This window comes from Platalea leucorodia (genome assembly GCF_965183815.1).
Source record: "Platalea leucorodia genome assembly, chromosome: Z".
Lineage (NCBI taxonomy): Eukaryota > Metazoa > Chordata > Aves > Pelecaniformes > Threskiornithidae > Platalea > Platalea leucorodia.
The window spans coordinates 10255152-10273856 of record NC_138858.1 but is presented as its reverse complement, the minus strand read 5'-3'; the positions used below and the strand labels follow the sequence as shown (position 1 = coordinate 10273856).

General features: G+C 40.8%; 1 protein-coding gene across 9 annotated transcripts in view; it reads left to right on the top strand.

Annotated features, from left to right (window-relative positions):
• LOC309603011 (ubiquitin-associated protein 2-like) overlaps positions 1–18705 on the top strand; it is a 103318-nt gene that overhangs the window by 11963 nt on the left and 72650 nt on the right. For 8 of the 9 annotated variants that reach the window (XM_082337284.1, XM_082337283.1, XM_082337282.1 and 5 more), the window contains exons 2-4: positions 11198–11337; positions 15360–15437; positions 17079–17189. In XM_082337284.1, the coding sequence (XP_082193410.1) occupies positions 11239–11337; positions 15360–15437; positions 17079–17189 (288 nt within the window). In that variant the 5' untranslated portion in view covers positions 11198–11238. Of the gene's footprint in view, positions 1–11197; positions 11338–15359; positions 15438–17078; positions 17190–18705 lie in introns of those variants that run through there. The other variant, XM_082337285.1, reaches the window with a different exon arrangement.

The following is an 18705-nucleotide window of genomic DNA, read 5'->3' as shown; positions in this document are numbered from 1 at the left end:
TTGCTCCTTTCTAGCGTGTTCTATGTTTGAAGTTGTAAAGATTGTTAATCCTTCATCTCGGTGGATAGCTTGGTATTGTTTTGGTGCAGATCAGGTAGACCTGACCTCACGTAAACTTCTAGAATGATGGAACAAGAGTAAGTGAATTTACACATGACACCAAGTTGAGAAGTTATGATAATGAGTAATGCTCAAAATCAAGTGGTAAAGCTTGGGGTAAAACCAAGTTTTATGACCGAAGCAGGTCAAGATGAGGATTAGTATCAAAGGAAAATAATAAACCCTACCTTGTTTAGAGCTAGACAACAGTCATGACCATAGAAGGAGCAATCCGGAGCTGGCAGAGAAATAAAAATCATCTCTTACAGCTTTCAGTTCTCAGTGCTGTTTCTGTGGCTGCTTGTCTCTGAGCACCTGACAGTAAGTTTGAAAAAGCAGTCAGCTTCTCGCAGTGTTTCACTTTGGAAAGCTAACCTGACCCAGATGACCATGAGTTTTCATCAAGATTTTATGCACAGTAAAAGCATAAGATTGAAATGGAAGAAAACCTTTAATAATACTGCCTTAGAAACTATTGTTTCTTTTCCTCCTCCTGGAACTTTATATTCAGTCTCTTATACGTCACTGCGAAAAAATTAGGTTTTTATTTTGGTGGATTCTCCTCTTGCCTAAGATGAACCTTGAGAAATATCATCATCTGGGGGAAAATTATAGAAGGGTGTTGTAGAATATCTTACTTTACTTAAAAGAGTGTTTTTTCAGCAAGACTCTGGGTTTTCTTCGGTTTTCTGAGTATGTGAGCGTATCGCAAGCAGTGATCTGTACTGGTTGTCTTCCCTCAGTATCTAGTTCAAGGAGCAGGGCTCTGTACAGGTGCAGGAATGATACCTGAGCTCTTTGGTGTTGCTACCAAAACTCTGAAGCTAGAATAAAAAATCTGATATCACGAGGTTTTTAGCACATTTTATAGATATAGCCTTACAGATTACTTAGTGCATTTGCGTTTATATCACTTGCGGCTTGTAATTTAACCATTGCCTTTTGTTGTGAGTGTTGTAACGTGATCTCATCAGATCACTCATCAGTGTCGCAAGTCCAAACTAATCCTCCCCTCCCAAACTTTTTTTTATGGTAGCACTTTCTACTTTGTTCCTCGTTGACAATTTTAGTGTGAATTAACTAGGTGCCCTTTTTTTGATGCAGTTGAGTGTGTTTCCGCCAGTGTGAGAATGTAACAAATGTCTCTGCTCTTGCTTGGCTATTTTTAGTCCTGTTGCTTGTATCTGTTTCTATTCAAAGAATTCCTTTGGAAGCTGTTCCAGGAGAGCGCGGTACGGCGACGCGGGAGGGAGCCGGAGGGGGCAGGGAGAGCACAAGTGCCAAGCGTGTTCGTGATCTGGCAGTGAGTTGTCCGACGTCGAGGGCTGCTTCCTATGTGCCACCTTGTTTACAAGAACCCTGCTCAAAGCGAATTCCTCCTTCTGGGTGCTGCCCTGGCTGCGTGGCTCCCAGCTTGTGTTAGCTATTTCATTCTGTCATTTGGAGTACCTGGATTTCAACCTGAATATTCTTACTGGTTTGTTTTTCTGTGTAAACAGCAATTAATTTTAGGAGCTGTTTAGATATGGGGCGTTACATCAGAGCAAATAGCTGAAATATGCATTTCTGCAGTTTAATAGCCAAAGATGACAGTTCCCAGTACTTGCCTTTTTCCCTGCTCCTGTTACTATTCAGCATCTTTTTTTTGTTCTGGTACCAGTTCAATCTGGATTAGCATTCCTAGTAAGTTTTTTTTTTTAAAGGTGTTTTTTTTTTTTTTTTTGTTACTTTAACAGTTTGGTTTTTTTTCTCCTTTTTTGCTGTTGCATGAATTACTCATCCTGTGGCTACAGCTAGCTGTTGATTGTAATGGTGATGATTGATAGGGGGCTGATCCACTGAAGGTTTGGGGTTTTTTTAACTGTTCTGTCTTACGGTTGGCACTATTGGCAAACTGCAAGCCTGAAGTGTCCTTGATGCATTCTTGTAGCTCATGTTGTATGTACTGACATAGCCCAAGCTTAAACTGTTTCAAAAGTGTCCTGCTGACATTGTCGCTAGAGGCGTGGGAAATGGTGGTTTTGAGACAAGTTGGTCACAGTTAATACAGGAAGGTCATAAGTCCTGTGCAGCTTTAGTGGTGTTCTTTAGTCTTATCTGAGATGCTTTGACTACTTAAATAATTTTTTTTCTTGTAGTACTGATAGCTTACCCAGAGTGTGACCTGAGATTATATGTCCTTCCACGTATTCTTTGAAGAGAACATCTGTAACTTGTTTAGTTCATACTCTGCAGCTGTTTCCTCACCTATATGTATATATGTATATGTGTGTGTGTGCCCTGAGCTCACCTGGGCTTCTAGCTGATCCCTGAATTCATCTTGGACAGACTGGAAGGTTGTGCAAATTACTACATTCTGCAGAGGCTTTGCCTTTTGTTTTTTTTTTTGGTGGAGTGAGCCATCTGAAGAACTTACAAGTCACCCAGGCCTGTCTTCCTGGACAAGTCTGTCTGGCTTTCCTCCTTTCCCCCTCAGAGGGAATGCTGAGTTTTAATGAGCTGGCAGAGGGAGCAAGCCTTCTCAAGGTGGTGCTTTTGATAGGGAAAGGGTGGATGTTTAAGTGTGCTATTCCTGTGAAAGTGAAATTGAAAGATGACCAGCAGAACCATCGAATATTTAGTTGTGTGTACAAAACCATTAAGATTGCTTTTGCTGGCTAAATTGTTTTAGGGTAGTTTGAGTCTCTAGTTTGATGCCTGAAACTGAATGTAGACTGTGGCTGGGGGAAAGGACTGTATTCTAGATTGCTGTAAGTTGTGTTAGTCAGGCTCTCCTAATGTTGGTTGAGTATAGCTTCCTCTTGTTTGGATAGAAGCATCTCCAAATTTTTATAAGTGTATTCTTCACTGCAAGTTACTGAATGCTAACAGGTATCCAAGAGGCTGGCCATTAGTGTTCCTTAGTAAAGGTGATACAAGTCTCTATTTTCCCACTGGTGATCAAAAGTATATATGTGCCATAAGACAGTGATATATTCAAGGTCACTCTCTGCTGGCAGAGTCCCTTCCTGAGATGTTTTTAGTTTTTAAAATGCCTACAAGGCATTTTTAATGTTGTTTTTTTTGGGTTTTTTTTGTTTTTTTTTCCTGTTGTTAAGTGCAGAGCACCTGACCAGGATCAAGTCTGGCAGTACTGCATCCCAGGAAAACAAAACATGAAACCTCACGTTTTACCTGTGTTATAATGGTACATGGCTGCTGAAATGCAAGTTCCCCTTCCCGCATGAACTTGATCTCTGTCCCTCGTGTCAGATTCAGCAGCTGTATAGCCACATAGTTTTCCACTGGATAAGCTTATTCAACTGACTTACTGTTTTGTTTTAGAGGGTTTAGTTTGCTCTTGGGTCAGCTCACTGAACCAACTCCCTCTGCAGCTGCACGATCGTTAGTCTGATTGAAGGGAAGTAGCAATATTATGTGGTTAAGGAGTAGGGGAGCAGGTATGCCATTTCTGGTGACAGCTTGCAGTTGCATGGTATTAGATGTGAGATGAAACTTCATTTTAACGGAATAAACTGTTTGGGTTCTACCTGCACTATGGATTGAATTTTGAATGAATGTATAGCCAGGTTCTAAACAGGAATTAAAATTCTAGTCACTTTTTTTTTTGTCCCAAGCTCTGCTCAGCCGTCCTCCACTTGTGTGTGACTTCGGGAAGGCTCTGTTAGTTCTGGCTGCAGAGGGTAATGATTTTCAGCCCTGAAAAACCTGCTAGTTCAGTTTTTTCCTCAGCTGCAATAAACTTTTCCTTCTGTGAAGTACTAGTTAATGATTTTTACAAGCCTCCTAGTTAATGCAGTGTATAATTCAATCTGACTATTTGTTGCAGGGGGTGACTAGGCTGTAGTTCGGCTAGCTGCTGCTTTGTTGGAAGTTGTAGACACTGTAGTGCCCTTTCACTGGATGCTGTTCGGGAAATCTTAGGAGGGAAAACACCAAGGGCTTTACCTTTTCTGGTTTTCTTCATTGATTGTTCCATTTTTTGGGGGGGATAAACCCAGAGAAACAGTTATGAAGAGGAGATTTGCAATACTGATGGTTCTTCACCACTGAATGTAGCAGTGATGGAATAAACAGAGAGTATACTGTGTATTGACTTGGCTAGCATTTTCTCTCCTTAGGCCAGAAAATAAGAGAGCAGAGGACTCGGAAATGGAGGTGTTCCTTTCCTGCTGTAGCAAGAGGAAGTAGTGTGTGCATGGCTGTGCAAGCACCAGGAACCACCTCTGAGCCACAGTGGTCTCCGTATGGTTCCTAACTTGAGATACTGAGTCAGTTGACAGTTCAGGACAGCATACGGTGTGGTCAGTGATGGGAATGCATTCTCTCTTTTACTTTGGTAGCTTTTGGAGAGGGTTCACATCAGAAACACCTTTTCTATGACAGAAGGCAAGAAATGACGTCCTTCCATCAAAGTTGACAGGAATATGTATTTAATTCTTCTTCAGGTCTTAGAATATCAAGACAGGCCAAAGCTTTTCTTAAAATATTCCTCAGCAGAGAAACATACTTCAAAAGTGAACTTGGTGTTGCCTCTTCCTCACAGGATCCCCATGATTGCTGCTTCTGAAAGAGAATTTTCTATATATTTCTGCGTGGACCAGTGTAGCCTTTTTTTTTTTTTTTTTTTTTTTTTTTTTGTCTAGTTCATGGCAACAACTGTGGTCTGGTCAGGATTATGGTCTAGTAAGATCTTCTAGTTCTGAGACTGGTGCTTAGATAGAAAATACCATGCAGTTAGTCTAACTGGGTCTCTGTTACTTAAAGTTTCATTACAGTCAATGGTAAGTGCTGGTAACTAGTGCATCTTGCAGGTCTTTGCAAACATGGGGTATGTAATTAGTTAGGACAGGGAGCAGGACTTTATTCTTTTTGCATGTGGAAATCCAACTGGTTGCTATCTAAAATGACGTTCTTCTTGCGGAAAGGCAGCAAAGGATGAGAACAGTGACTTTGTCTTAGATACAGATATCTGAAACATAAGGTCAAGTCCTCTGAAACATCTAGGACATTCACGGCCTTTTGATTGTCCAGAATCACTCAGGAGGGTTGTCTTCTGACAGCAGCAGAGCCTTGGTTGAGTGAAAGATAAAGACCTACGTGAAAGTCAGTTAAGCTTCTCTGATTTTAGTGCAATTTTTTTTTTCTCTTTTAAATACTAATGAAAGTTGAATTTGGGGAAATTTAGGTTCTTCCTTCTGAAATTTTGGTATGAATAAGGGCACTTTTTCCCTCTAAAGTTTGAATATTTATAAAGTAATGATGAGGGCAAGTCTACTGGATGTTTATTGGGTGTAGTTGGCAGATTTTGATTAAAGCTAGGATAATCACCAGTATAAACTAAAATGTAAAACATGTCTGTTAGGTAGAGACACTGGGGTAGTAGCAAAGATAGATATTATAAGATTAGAAGATTTTTTAAAATAATGTTAATGGTAATACATAACTTTCATGACTGAAACCTGCTCTACTAGTGGAAAATCTGCACTGTTCAGTGCCCCTTCCACATCATGCTTTTGAGAGGGCCTCTGGATACATGACCAGCCTTTGCCAAACTCCAGTCTTTTGAAGATGAGCACTTCTTTCTCTTCCAAAACAATGCTGTCTTTTCATTTATTTATAAGACCTATTTGTATATTTCTTTGTCTTCCTTTGTATAATGTTTGCTTAGGAATACCAATCCTTGAAATGAACATTTTTTTTTTTAGATTAGGGTTTGTTCTTAGCTAATTATAGATTGACTTGGCAGATTAATAATTTCAGCTAACAACTTGGTGAGTTTTAAGAAAGGTGGGTAAGAGTATTCACTTGTTTATTGAGTACGCTTTGCTAGCACAACTGGAAACGTATATGTTCGTTTATATGCTTGCGCTGGTACTCTGGCCACTCCCAGCAATCTTCTTTTCTTGGTAAAACATGGGAGCATACAGATAGTACAATTTCTCTCTCCTGTGGTGTTCTGCCAGTGACGCAGGTCTACTCCTGGCCATCAATATTCTTCCTATTTACCACAGAAGACTGTAAGATGAGACATGAATCCTCCCAGGATCCATAAGCTCAGGTTCAGTATTGTTGGCTTGGGGCAGTACAGACACTGAGCAATCAGCACTGCTCCTGAGGAACATCTGACTTTTGCAAACTCTTTTCCCCTTTCAAGCAGTAATAAAGGTGGTGAGATTCTTTAGACAACAGCACTTGAGGGAAATGCATTGCAGCGATGCTTTGCAGACATAATTCTTTTCCTCTGCTCTTTTTCCTTGTTGTGATGCCATGCTACTGCCATAGCAGTAAGATCTAGACTCATTGTACATGTACAGCAGTCATGCCATCATGAGGCTGTGTCCTGCAGCCTTTTCCTCACCCTGTCATTGTGAGAAATCCTTGACTGAGTAGCTTTGTGGTTAGAGTATAAAAAAGCAATCACACTTTTAAGGTGTTCACAGAGATTTCTGCACAGTGTTCTTTATCACAGCTCCTTGTCCAGAAAGTCAAGAAAATAACTTTCTTGAGACTGCCTCAGGAAAAGAATTGAAACTGCAAGTATTTTGTTCAGCCGATGGAAGTGAACATTTAACTTCAGAAGGATTCTTGAAAGTCAGGTGGTATTGCAGTGCGTGGTCTTTCCCTGAAAGTTCACCTATGGATTTACTGCGTTTTGTGGGGCTTGCCACCCTGTCAAGTCAATTTGTATCCTGTATATCTCTAGCTTTTCTGACTTCTTTGAGTCTAAAAGGACTAGATTTCTTGCCGAAGGAAAATTGCAAAGAGCAAAGAAAGCATTATGATAGCTTTAAAAACCTGTTTTTTGTGTTGATATGCCTTCAGCTACTCCTTGATTCTTTGCCTTCCTCTTTTCCTTCTAAAATCCAGAGCAAAAATCCAACTAAGTGTGTTGAATAAGACTTATGGTATTGGAGACTTTGGGAGGAGGTGGGATTTGGTCTCCTCAGGAAAGTTGAGTGTTGAGATACCAACACTTAAATACTGCTTTTGGAAACTAGAATAATTGTTGCCATTCTATCACCGTCTGGTGACGGCTTGTTATACAATATATATCTGCTGTTGTAGTGTAGGTTCTTGGACTAAACTTGCTGTACCGACAGAAACACTAGAACAAACAAAACATTGAGATTTGGGATGATTTTCCTCTTAAATGCTTCTGTTGCTTTCCATTTTTAAGTCTAAGTATTTGCCTTACGAGGAAGTGCTGAAATTTGAATTCCTTAGTGCTTGAGAAGCTGAACATACTTGAACCATTTTCTTAACTACTGATCAAAGGGTTTTTTTTGCTTTGTGGTTTTTTTTTGTTTGTTTTGTTTTGTTTGTTTGTTTTTAAAGTAGAAGCAAAGACAACCTTCCTCTGGAGATACCAGATTACATTAGTGAAAAAAAGGTTTACAGCAGTCTTGTGCCTCTTCTTTTTATTGTCATGAAAGAAAGTATGAACACATTCTTTACACAACAGTTCTGGGAAGTCCAGTCTCTAACGCTTTCTCCTCCTTTTTTGGTAGTGCTGTGGGGGTCTGTTTCATTTAATGCGCATCTGTTTCTTCAAAATACAACTGTTTTGGCTGCTTACTAGAGTTGCAATGTGTCTACAAGGTCAAGTACTAACTGCTGATGAGGGACTTCGCACTGAGCCAGACCCTGACATGGAAACTTAAACATCTGCTTGTCTGAATGCTTTTTTTGATCTTTATTAAACAGATTTTAATTAAGAGTTGTCTTCCTCCCAGTCTCAAATCTTCTTTCCTCATTTGATCTGCAGTTAAAAGTTTGTCAGTTTGTGATATCCTACTCATTGCTATGACAACAGCCTGCCAAACAGACTTTAATATGAGGAATCGGAGAAAATAAGAAGCTGCTTTGCAAGCAAGGAAATGTTCTTGTTCAGCTCCATCTTATTAATTAATAATATCCCACTTAATGGTCGAAACTGTAGTCACTAGGGTAATTTGAAGGCAGTGGCTATCTGCCTCCCTTCTGCCTGCTGCTTCGGTACTCTAAAGTAGGTGTGGTAGGGTGTGAAGCCTCAGCCCGGCGCGGTGAAGGCATGCCTGTGCCAGGGAGGTGCGATGTTTCCCTGGTCAGTGCGCCGTCGGCGGCAGAGCAGAGCCCTTCAGCTGCTCCTCGTGCACGCTGGGGCTGGGCTGGTTTCTGTGTCTGGACACTGCCTGTAGATAGTGGGAGCCAACTAAGGGGAAATAAAATAGCTTTATTTTGAAAGCTCTCTTTATATCAAGCTGCCAGTTGTACTTCTAAGAAGACTGGATTATGTCTCAAATGATTATAACATGTCCATGTTGGCTTGATGAGGAACGTCAAACTGAAAGCGTGTTTCCGCACTTGTTTGAAGCAAGTGCAAGTCCATACTGCTGCCAGGAAGAGGCTCTCACCTTCGCTGGTTTTCTGCTTTGGACCTGTTGCCAAATTGTGCTGCTCGTGGGCTGCCTGGTCAGCAAGATGAGGATCTTCTTTAAAGATCCCATTTTACTGTTCAGGTTGTTTGGCTCCGTTCACACCAGCAGGCTGATCTTGCTGTGCTGCTTCATCCCTCAGGTGTGTTTCAAACATCTGTGTGCCTGCCTTTTTCTTTAAAGTATCCTTTCATCCTGAAAAACAAACATGGCTTAAACAGCTGTGGCACGGAGACACTGTAAAATACATGTTAGGAGACAAGGAAAAGACACAATCCTCTTCAGGTACCGTAGGTTGCCTGGCTGTCAGAAGTGTAGGCTATAGTTCAGCGTGTGCTTTACAAACAAACAGAAAACTCTTTGTTTTAACATGTGTGTACTGCTGTCATGTCCAAAACATGGATCACAATATTTTGAGTAGCTTTGGTGAGATTAGAGAAAATAGCATTGAAATGTATGTTGGAATTCCTAGGTACCAGAATCTGTGTAAACATGATGTTAATTCAGAAGTGATAAACAAGTTGAGACCCCATAGAGTTATAGTTTCTCAATGCATCTTAAATCACAGTGGGCTAATTCCAGACAATCATATTTGAAACTATTAGCTTGTCTTTCAGAGAGGTTAGTGCTCTGTCATGTTCTCTGTTCAGGGCTTTTTTTTCATTGCTCATTGTGCTAGGTTCAAATCATGATGAGATGACCGATATTTAAAAAACAACCAATCAAACAAACAAAAACACCAACCCCGAGGTCATTATTAGTCTATATAAATTTAAGTTTTTGGATGTTGGCACTCCAGTCAGCAAGGCTTACAAAGCAGATTTTAACACAAAGGGCAAAAGTACTACTGCCAACTCAACTGAAGACTGTCCATAACGTGTTTAAAGTATCAGTGGGCAGCCACAACCAGATAGTCAGCGATAAGCGTTGAACTTGCTGTTCAGCCCGTCTCCACATCTACTTAATATTTTGCTTTCCATAGAACATGTTGTCATGAGCTTGAATAACTTCTGTTTTGACTGTATCTGGCTTTTAGGGTGTCAAGCTCAGTGCTCTGAAGGCCTGTGTGTTGTGGGGCTTAGAAGACAACAAAGTTAGCCTGCCTTAAGAGACTGGGAGACAGATTGGCTTTGGTGAATAGATTCATAAAGCTGGAGAAACACAGTGTTCTAGTTCAGCTCATACTACAGTCAGTTCCTGGTAAAGGCAGGCCATTGCTTGTTAAATATGCAAGAGTTCATGGAAATATACTTTCTCCTCAGACTTTATTGAATGCTTTAACGAGTACATAAAGAAATTCAATGTCAGGGTTCAATTTTGGCCAATGAAAGTGTATTTCTGAAGTGAGAAAGAGACTTAGATGATAATGGGGTTAATTGTCTTTTAGGTTCTAGATGAGGCTCCTGAGCATCGGGAATTGGTGTTTAAACTGAGGCATCTCATTGCCACTTTAGTTGTTGAGTACCAATTACTTGTGAATGCTAGTGAGCAGTTGGGTATTGAACACATCCTGTCCGTGCAATCACAGCAGTTTGCTTGGTTTTCATCTGAGTGTTATTGCGCATTGAACTCAGTGCTAGCCAGCTTGCACCAAAGCTGCTGTCCTGACAAGTTGCATTCAGAGGCACGTTCATACATTGGGACAGCAGTAAAAGCTCTTTGCTGCTTGTTTGCACATCTCCTTCTGCCCAGGTGCACCACTTGCACGTTGTCCTTAGTTCCCTAAATTTGCAGTTTTACTTCCCAGTGTCATGGGGACAGAAACCAAGCAGTTGACTGTGACTGTTCTGACCAGCTGAGAGATCTGTTTCCAGTTATCATAGCTACTACAAACCATACTCATCAATTAGCCTTGTGTTAGATGCTGTACAAATGCAGGGGGAATAACAAATTTGTTGTTTCAAAGTAATTTTAATGCTAGAGGATGAATGAGAATGAAAGCTGACTGCCACAAATGGGATAGCATTGATGTGTGTGCGGGGCTTGGGTTTTCTTTTGGGTTTCTTCGTTGCCATATGACAAAGGTATGTTTAAAGCAGGGTAACCGGTAGTTTTGTAAATAATTTCAGTAAATATGAGGGAGAACAAAACAAAAATACTGGCTACAGAGGCTGGATTTAAAGGCAAGAATCATCATTTCTCTTATAAATGAGAGGTGAGAAGTAGAGAGGGTGTTGGCCATAACCTCTGTTTATGTGTGGGAAGGCAGTTTGATGGTGGGGAAGGGAGGAACTGCCTAGTTAGTGAATGTGATTTTTGCGTTAGTGTTCTGAGTGGGTATGGGAGTGTTTAAATTCCAGGCATCAAAACAAGACAGCAGGTATTACAGAAATTTAAGGAGTGATACAGTTCGAGCTGAAATTTCAGTAGAGTAGCAGAGAGAAAAGTCTGTATGTTAAATGACTGGAACAAGCTGTGAGGTTTAGATGTTGTCTGGAAGTACAGATGTAGACAGATCCCAATCAGCTGGCAAAAATGCTTTTTATCCCTGCCTTTCCCCCTTTACTGTAAAGACTGCAATAAATCCAATAATAGTGTATTAAAGCTGCTTTCTCAGGAGTCTCTGTATAGAGTTAATGGTAAAGGCAGGAAGAGTTCAAGCTACTGCATTTATACATTATCTGAGTATTGAATCAGTACCCTGCCTTAACTCATGCTCTTTTTTTTTCTTTTCCTTTCAGATTTTCTATTTTGTACATACATTGTTTTGTATATACTGTATATGATGACTTCGGTGGGCAGTGAACGTACCCGGGGCACTCGGGACAAAACGCAAATTTCAGCCACACAGCCAACGCAACCACAGAAACAAGTAGTACAGGTACGTGCTACTATATCATCTTCTTCGAGTTAAAAGTTGAGCATGTAATGATATGCATTTCTTCCCTAAGTAAAAAGTGAGAAAAGATGGGGGGAAGAATCATGGTCTATTTTGGAAGAGTATGTTTGATATCTCACTTTAATTGCTCAGTAATCCAGCACAGCATTAAGTTGTTCCTGTATTCTTGGCTCTAAAGGAGCTTTGTGTTCTTCAGCAACATTTCCCATCAGTGAGGAATTCTATGTCTATGCCTGTGTCAGGATTTCTGTCCTGTGACCTCTGTGTCCTCAGATCTCAGCTCTTCCATATGCCAGCCTCAAGATGCTAGAAGATTTCTAGTCGGTAGAGGAATTGGGGTGGGTGGGAAAAGCTTTGTTAGATGCATGCTGTGTTCTACAGCATGATTCAGCATTATCTGCAAGTTACAAAATCCTAAAACTCTTGTGTAATGTCCTCACAAAGTGAAATGAAGATGGTCATTTGCTAGCGGACTAAAATTATTTTGAGTATCTGCGAGATTGAAATTAAGCTCTTACCCCATTGTCTTGATTCTCAGCAGCAGAGTAGTTGTGTGCTTGTCTGGGTTACAGAGAGTGCAAAATGTCTCTGCTCCTAGCAACTCATTATTCTCTTGCCATGTACTTCTCAAAATTAGACTCAATTCAAGAACTGAACTGATGCCTCAGTTCTCTGCTGGCAGAGAATGCATCAATCTAGAGATGCTCCCGTGGGAAATTGTGTCTTTTATTGTTTTCTAGACTGATCTTTAACATGGAGGGGCTCTTGTTCTGTTTTGTACAGTATTAATTATGTGAGCTTGAGCCCTTATCATCTCCTTGCGCTGCAGCCCTTTGTGTAGTTGTGATTCATGCTAACGTGTGGATTTAGAAAGTGACTTTCAACAAAGTTGAATTTGTTTTTGTTTTATAACAAGTAAGGCTGCAGAGTGTAGCAAGCAGGTTGAGAAGTGGTGGTTTCCCCTTTTTTGACATTTGCAAGACAGCAGTGGAGTACTCTGCCCAGTTTTGGGTTCCCTGGCGCAAGACAGACGTGGGCAGATGAGAGCAAGTCCAGCAAAGAGCTGCGAAGATGGCCGAGAGGCTGGAGCATAGGATGAATAAGGGGTGGCTCAGGGAACTGGATTTGTTTAGCCCTAAGAAGGCAAGGCCGCCTTCTATTCAGGTACCTCATGAAAGGGTATAGAAAAGGTAAAGCCAGACTCTTCTCAGAGAGACAATGGTACAAGTTGGAACACTGGAAATTCCAGCTGTTAAAAGGAAAAAAATTGTTTACCATGAACACGGTCATGGATTAGAGAGGTTGTGGGACCTCTGTCTGGCCCCGAGCAGCTCCTCTGGTGGGGCATGCTCTCCGTGGGAGGTTGCACTGAGTATCACTGGAGGACCTTTCCAACCTATGTGATTCATTGATTTTAAGCATTAAGTCTTACAGACCTTTTTCTGTGTTTTGTCCGCTTATTCTACTTCTTCCATAATAGATACTGGTTTGGTCAATTCAGTGGAAAAGATGATTATTTAATAAACAGCAATTGTGTTTTGGGGCACCATATTTTTTTATTGTTTAGCTGTCAGATGGACCTTCCTGGTTGGTTAGGCTTTACAGATCAACAGAAATGTTTGGGATTTTACTGTTTAGTCACCACTGATTTGATTTTTCTGAATGTACAATAATGTTACTTTCCCAAATGGAGATTTCATTGTCATAATATCACATTGATCATCATTTAAGTTATTTAAGAAATTACATCGCAGTTCTTTTGCATTGCTTCTGGGTAACAAATATACTGTTTTATTATAAGATCTCCATACTTCTGTTTTCTGGTAGTTCAAAGTTAGTTAAAAATTTCCTTCACTCTCTTATGCCACAAAGATAGTATATCTTATAAGGTTGAGTAAAGTTTTAGTTGTCTTAAGATGCTACTATTTTCTTAGTCACAATTAAAACTTAATTATACTCTTTTATAGGATACTACAGTGTTACTTGTAACGATGGTGCCTTAAAAATAAAGAAGAACCACTTACTGGGAAAGAACCAAAACTTTTTGTGACAATGATTTGATATTTGTGTAGTAAACACATCTTGTGGGTTTTTGGTGGTTTTTTTTTTTTTCTTTTTTTTTTTTCTTCCAAGTCTTCAATTCCATCTGGGTGTAATCCACTGGCATAAATATTAGCGATATTGCCCTACTCGTGTTTCTAAGCTCTCTGCTTACACAGGAAAACGGAAGATACTGTCACACATTTGATATTGTTATAAAATTGGTATATTTTTGTCTTCTAACGTGGACTTGAAAAAAAGTTGGTTTACGGAGAAAATGAATCTTAATGGCTTCCTGTTTCTGGTCAAATGCCTCTACAGAAATTACATTGTCTCAATGTTTTTACTCTGGATATCTTTAAAGGAAATCTCTTCACTAGCTTAAAAGTTGCAGTGGGCCTGAGGAGGCTGAGTGAGAAGATGGATCAACAAGGCTTAATTCCTGAAACTAGCAGACCTTTCGTTTTTGCTCTCTGCTGAGCTCTCAGCAGACACAAAGAAAGAGCTCCGTCGCACAGAACACCACACTGACCGTGAGGCTTTCATGGAGGGTGGCACCAGGGCTGGCACAGGGAATTCCAGAGCAGGCTCTCTCTGTTACTGACTGACGTATGAAGCTGTCAGCATGACACTTTGAAAATGTGAAGTAGCACAGAGTACTTAACTCTGTTACAAACGCTAATTGTCTTGGAACGTCGCCTCTGAGCACAGCAAATGTCGCTTCCCTCAAGGAACTGGGAGAGCTGTGGTAACTTCCCAGAAAATAAGCAGCTGGTGGTGTACAGTGGAGTAATTTTTAGACGCTTCTCAACATTTACACTTGGCAACCTCCTCTAGAGCTTGTATTCGTGGTAAACTCCAAAAGCGAAGCAGCTGATTAAGTCTGAACTCATGAGGCACAGAATTTCATGTGGGTACCCTGTGAAGTGAGACGTTGAAAAGTGAGATTCAACCAGCTGCCCAGGATGAATCCTTTCTGTCAGGAATTTCAGTGGATGAGGTGGTCCCTTTCTTGATGAAGAAGTCTTCTGCAGAACATCAACTCACATTTTGGGTCCCATCTCTCTTCAGCATCAGCCTTCTTTAGCATGAGACAGTAGCCTCTTCTGTTTGAGCAGAAATCAAATTAGGTCCAGGATCATGTAGCATACAGTTATCTTTGGTATTTTCATGGGAGTGCAGTTCAAATAGACTGCAAATGCCACGCTACGAAGAGTGGCCTGTACGACGAGACATTAGTGTTCTTGAGTTGCTTTCTCTCTGGGGCAGCCATAGCCTGTTCAGATTTATGGCACTTTACTGCATCCATTCATTTTAGTCTTTCAGCTTTTGGAGAAGTTGCCAGCATGGATTTGTGGTCCAGAAACGTTACAGAAGCACAAATACTTCATCAATAGCAAGATCCTGTAGCAGTTTTCGGAGACCAGTATTCACGTATAAAGAAAATAAGTGCAGCTGTTCACAGGCAAAATCTTGAGGCATGACTCAGTCTCTTTTTAAGTGCTCGTAAAACTACAGAGTCAGGTTGTTGTTGGGAGAGGTGTGGAACATGATGTGAGCAGGAATCATCAGAGATGTGGTTAATTTAGAAATAGCATTGCCAGTTTGTTACAATAAAACTAACTCTGGAGTGGTGGATACTAAATAGAAGTAAAAGTAGTAATATCAAAGCGTAGGCTTCTGTGGTAAATTCTATTTTATTATATGGTTGTCTTATCTCTGTGGTGACCTTTAACTGTGGTTCAAACCCATTAGAATGTGTTGAAATTGCTTCTGTCCCAGCGAACTTTTTAATTATAAAATGGGCATAGGAGATGTTAATCCCTTCCCCATAGCACCTCTGTGCTTGTTTTGTATGTTCTTTTTGGGAATCTGGAGAAAAAAATATAGTGACACTAAGAGATACTTTAAAAAAAGTATATTGTTACCTTTTGTGTACTTTATTGGATGTTTGCGTTTTTCAGGCAACAGCAGAACAGATTCGCCTTGCTCAGATGATCTACGATAAGAACGACGCAGATTTTGAAGATAAAGTGAAACAAGTATGTTTCTTATGGTACAGAGTTTTTATCCCCTGCAATAAGGTGCTTCAAAGCTGGCTTACATTTTGGAGCTAGAGCGTCTGTTTCTGATTTAGATGAAACCTTTTTCAGAAGGACGTAAGTTTAACTAGGAAAAGGTGCTCTTATTGCACTGTAAAGTCTGTTTACAAGAAATTGTGTGGTAATACAGCTCTGGCTGTATAGTTACACTGGTGTGTTTTCCTCTGTAGACAAGCCTTTAAGCCAAAACTCATCTGTCCTGATGTCTCTTCCAGACTGTATCTCTCTAGTATGGCTGTGATGCTTAATGATCATCAGAATAAAGAGTGCATTCAGCTTGTCCGCATGTACATGCACATGGGAAAAATATGTCATCTGTGTAAACTGAGTTTGCTAATATCTTGGCTATTTTTCAGGAAAAGTAAAAATGTAATCATAGCTTAAAGGCGAATTGAAGTGTTATTTAAAAAAAAAAAATATCTGACCTCCCAGATCTGCGTATGCATTAAAATGATAGAATTACACTGTGAAAATGAAATCTCACACCATTTCCTCTACCATGCCACGTTTCAGGTGTAGATGCTCAAACTTCCATTACCCAGTTATAGCCGAGACCATTAGTTCGAGCAGTACTGAGAATCCGGGTCCCTGTTCTGCTGTGGGTATTGGTGATTTTGTCCTAGTGAACACATCACAACTCATGAAGAACCTAGGAGTACACCCAGAAGGAGAGGACAATTAACATGAATGCATTAATGCAGCAGATGAACAGATTTCTTGATTTCTTTTCCTTTGTAAAACCTCCTCTGAAGCACTGTTAAGTGCTTTTTGTTGTTCTTGTTATAAATTTGTTCTGTTGCTGTGCCAGAAGTGAAGTCTTGTACTTCCTGAAGCCAAAGGACCCTCATCAATAGTGCCTGTAGCTCTGCCGGTGGGAAGGATAAGAATTAAGTTCTGCATAGGAAATCTCCATTATTTTACATTGCGCATATATATTTCTAGCTCGTAGTTTTTTTTTTTCTTTGAGTGAAGTTGCTGGATGTGTCCCATGACAGACTGTGATTATTTCCATCCCACACTCCTCAGGATGTGCACTGCGGGTCCGTGGAGCATAATTCAGTACTAGGTCTCCCTAAGCAGCCATCACTTATGCCGTTTGTGTGGCCTTATGCCGAAATAGATCGAGGGAGCTGATCTGGCTGAAAAATAACCTTTTTCTTAGTTTGAATGTTTTTCCAGATGGATCTGTTCTCTGCCATGGCTTACCTTATGTCTGTTCTCACACAGTGGGATAAAGAGGGGGATGTTTGATGGAGAGGGAGAAGGGACAATACTGGAGCTACCCTGGTCTTTTACATCTTTACCCTCATATACTGCTGTCTCTGGGGTGACAGCATTTGCTGCAAGCATAAAGGAAAAAAAAGTGTGAGAGTGCTTTCTTGATTATCTTGTAATTTGTGTTTCATCCTGTCTCTTGTCTGAATCCTAAGCAGATCTGTAAAATGCATATACCTTTATTTAGGATTTTGGTTTGCTCTAACACAGTAGCTATGCAGTTTCTTGGAATCTGTGGTGGTACTAACTCTTATTTTCTTATGATGATAATTTAGATATTTTAACATGTCTGACTTTTGCTGCCAGCTTATGGAAGTGACGGGGAAAAACCAGGATGAGTGCATAGTGGCACTACATGATTGTAATGGGGACGTGAACAGAGCAATCAACATACTGCTGGAAGGAAGTTCAGACACGGTAAGGTTTTACTTTCATATTAAACCGCTGCTTCTGTTTGCTGCGTCTTTCTACTTCTAAGGAGTGATTGGGAAAGTTGTATTGCAGAAGCTTTCTATTTCCATGTCTCTATTCAAATTCTTTTGAAGGAAATGGAGACCAGGGCAGCTTCTCTACTGCATATATACCTTAGAGTAGGCTGAACCTTGAAAATGCTGTGGGTATTCAGCTGGTCTCTTGCAGAGTCCTCTGGCTTTCATTTACGTGCAGCAGTTTTAACTCTGCAGCGGAACTCAGTGCTCTGTAGGACATGGCCCTGTTTTTTGCTGCAATGTTTGTAGTTAGTCTGTAGCACCTCCACAACCCTGAGACCGGAGTCTGAGTGTTTGCCATGAAGGGGAATCTTTATAAACGTAAAGGGCGGGCAGGTATTTTAAGTCATGCGACTTCTGTAGGTGTGCGTTGCCAGTATTGAAGTTGGAGGAGGTTTCCACATCTGAAAGTTACATTGACAATGCTACTAATGGCATAATAGGATACAGCCAGTAGTTGTTCCTTTCACTGTGTTGCTTATTTGCATGACTTTACTGAAAAACAGAAAGAGGAGACTAAACAATGTCGTGGTTTAACCCCAGCTGGCAGCTAAGGACCACACAGCTGCTTGCTCACTTCCCCCTGTGCCCCCCCGCCCCGTGGGATGGGGGAGAGAACTAGAAGAGTAAAAGTGAGAAAACTTGTGGGTTGAGGTAAAGACAGTTTAATAGGTAAAGCAGAAGCCGCCCAGGCCAGCAAAGCAAACCAAGGAATTCATTCACTGCTTCCCATCAGCAGGCAGGTGTTCAGCCATCTTCAGGACAGCAGGGCTCCATCATACGTAACAGTTACTTGGGAAGACAAACGCCATCATTCCGAACGTCCCCCCCCTTCCTCCTTCTTCCCCCAGTTTTGTATGCTGAGTGTGACATTTTATGGTGTGGGATATCCCTTTGGTCAGCTGGGGTCAGCTTCTCCCAGCTGTGTCCCCTCCTGATTCCTTGTGCACCCCCAGCCTCCTCGCTGGTGGGGTGGTGTGAGGAGCAGAAAAGGCCTTGACTCTGTGTAAGCACTGCTCAACAGTAACGAAAACATCCCTGCGTTATCAACACTGTTTTCAGCACAAATCCAAAACATGGCCCCATACTAGCTACTATAAAGAAAATTAGCTCTACCCCAGCCAAAACCAGCACAGTATATAACAAGAAATGATGTCGCTTATAATTTTGCATGGAGTGATTTTTTTATCCTAAGAGATATGAGGAGAATATGTCTTGCTGCAGTTGAAGTTTTTGCTGGAAGGACTTCTTACAGTTTATCCAAGGCAGTAAACTAGATTCCATCTCATCTAAATTGCGAAAGAAACCTGGACTTCCTTTCTTAATGCTGAACATACAGCATTTCCTGTGATTTGTCAGGATGTGTACTCTGGCTTATTGTTAATGAGGAAACTTACCACCCCCCCCATGAATCTAGGATACGTACCGTTCTGACTGAGGGTACT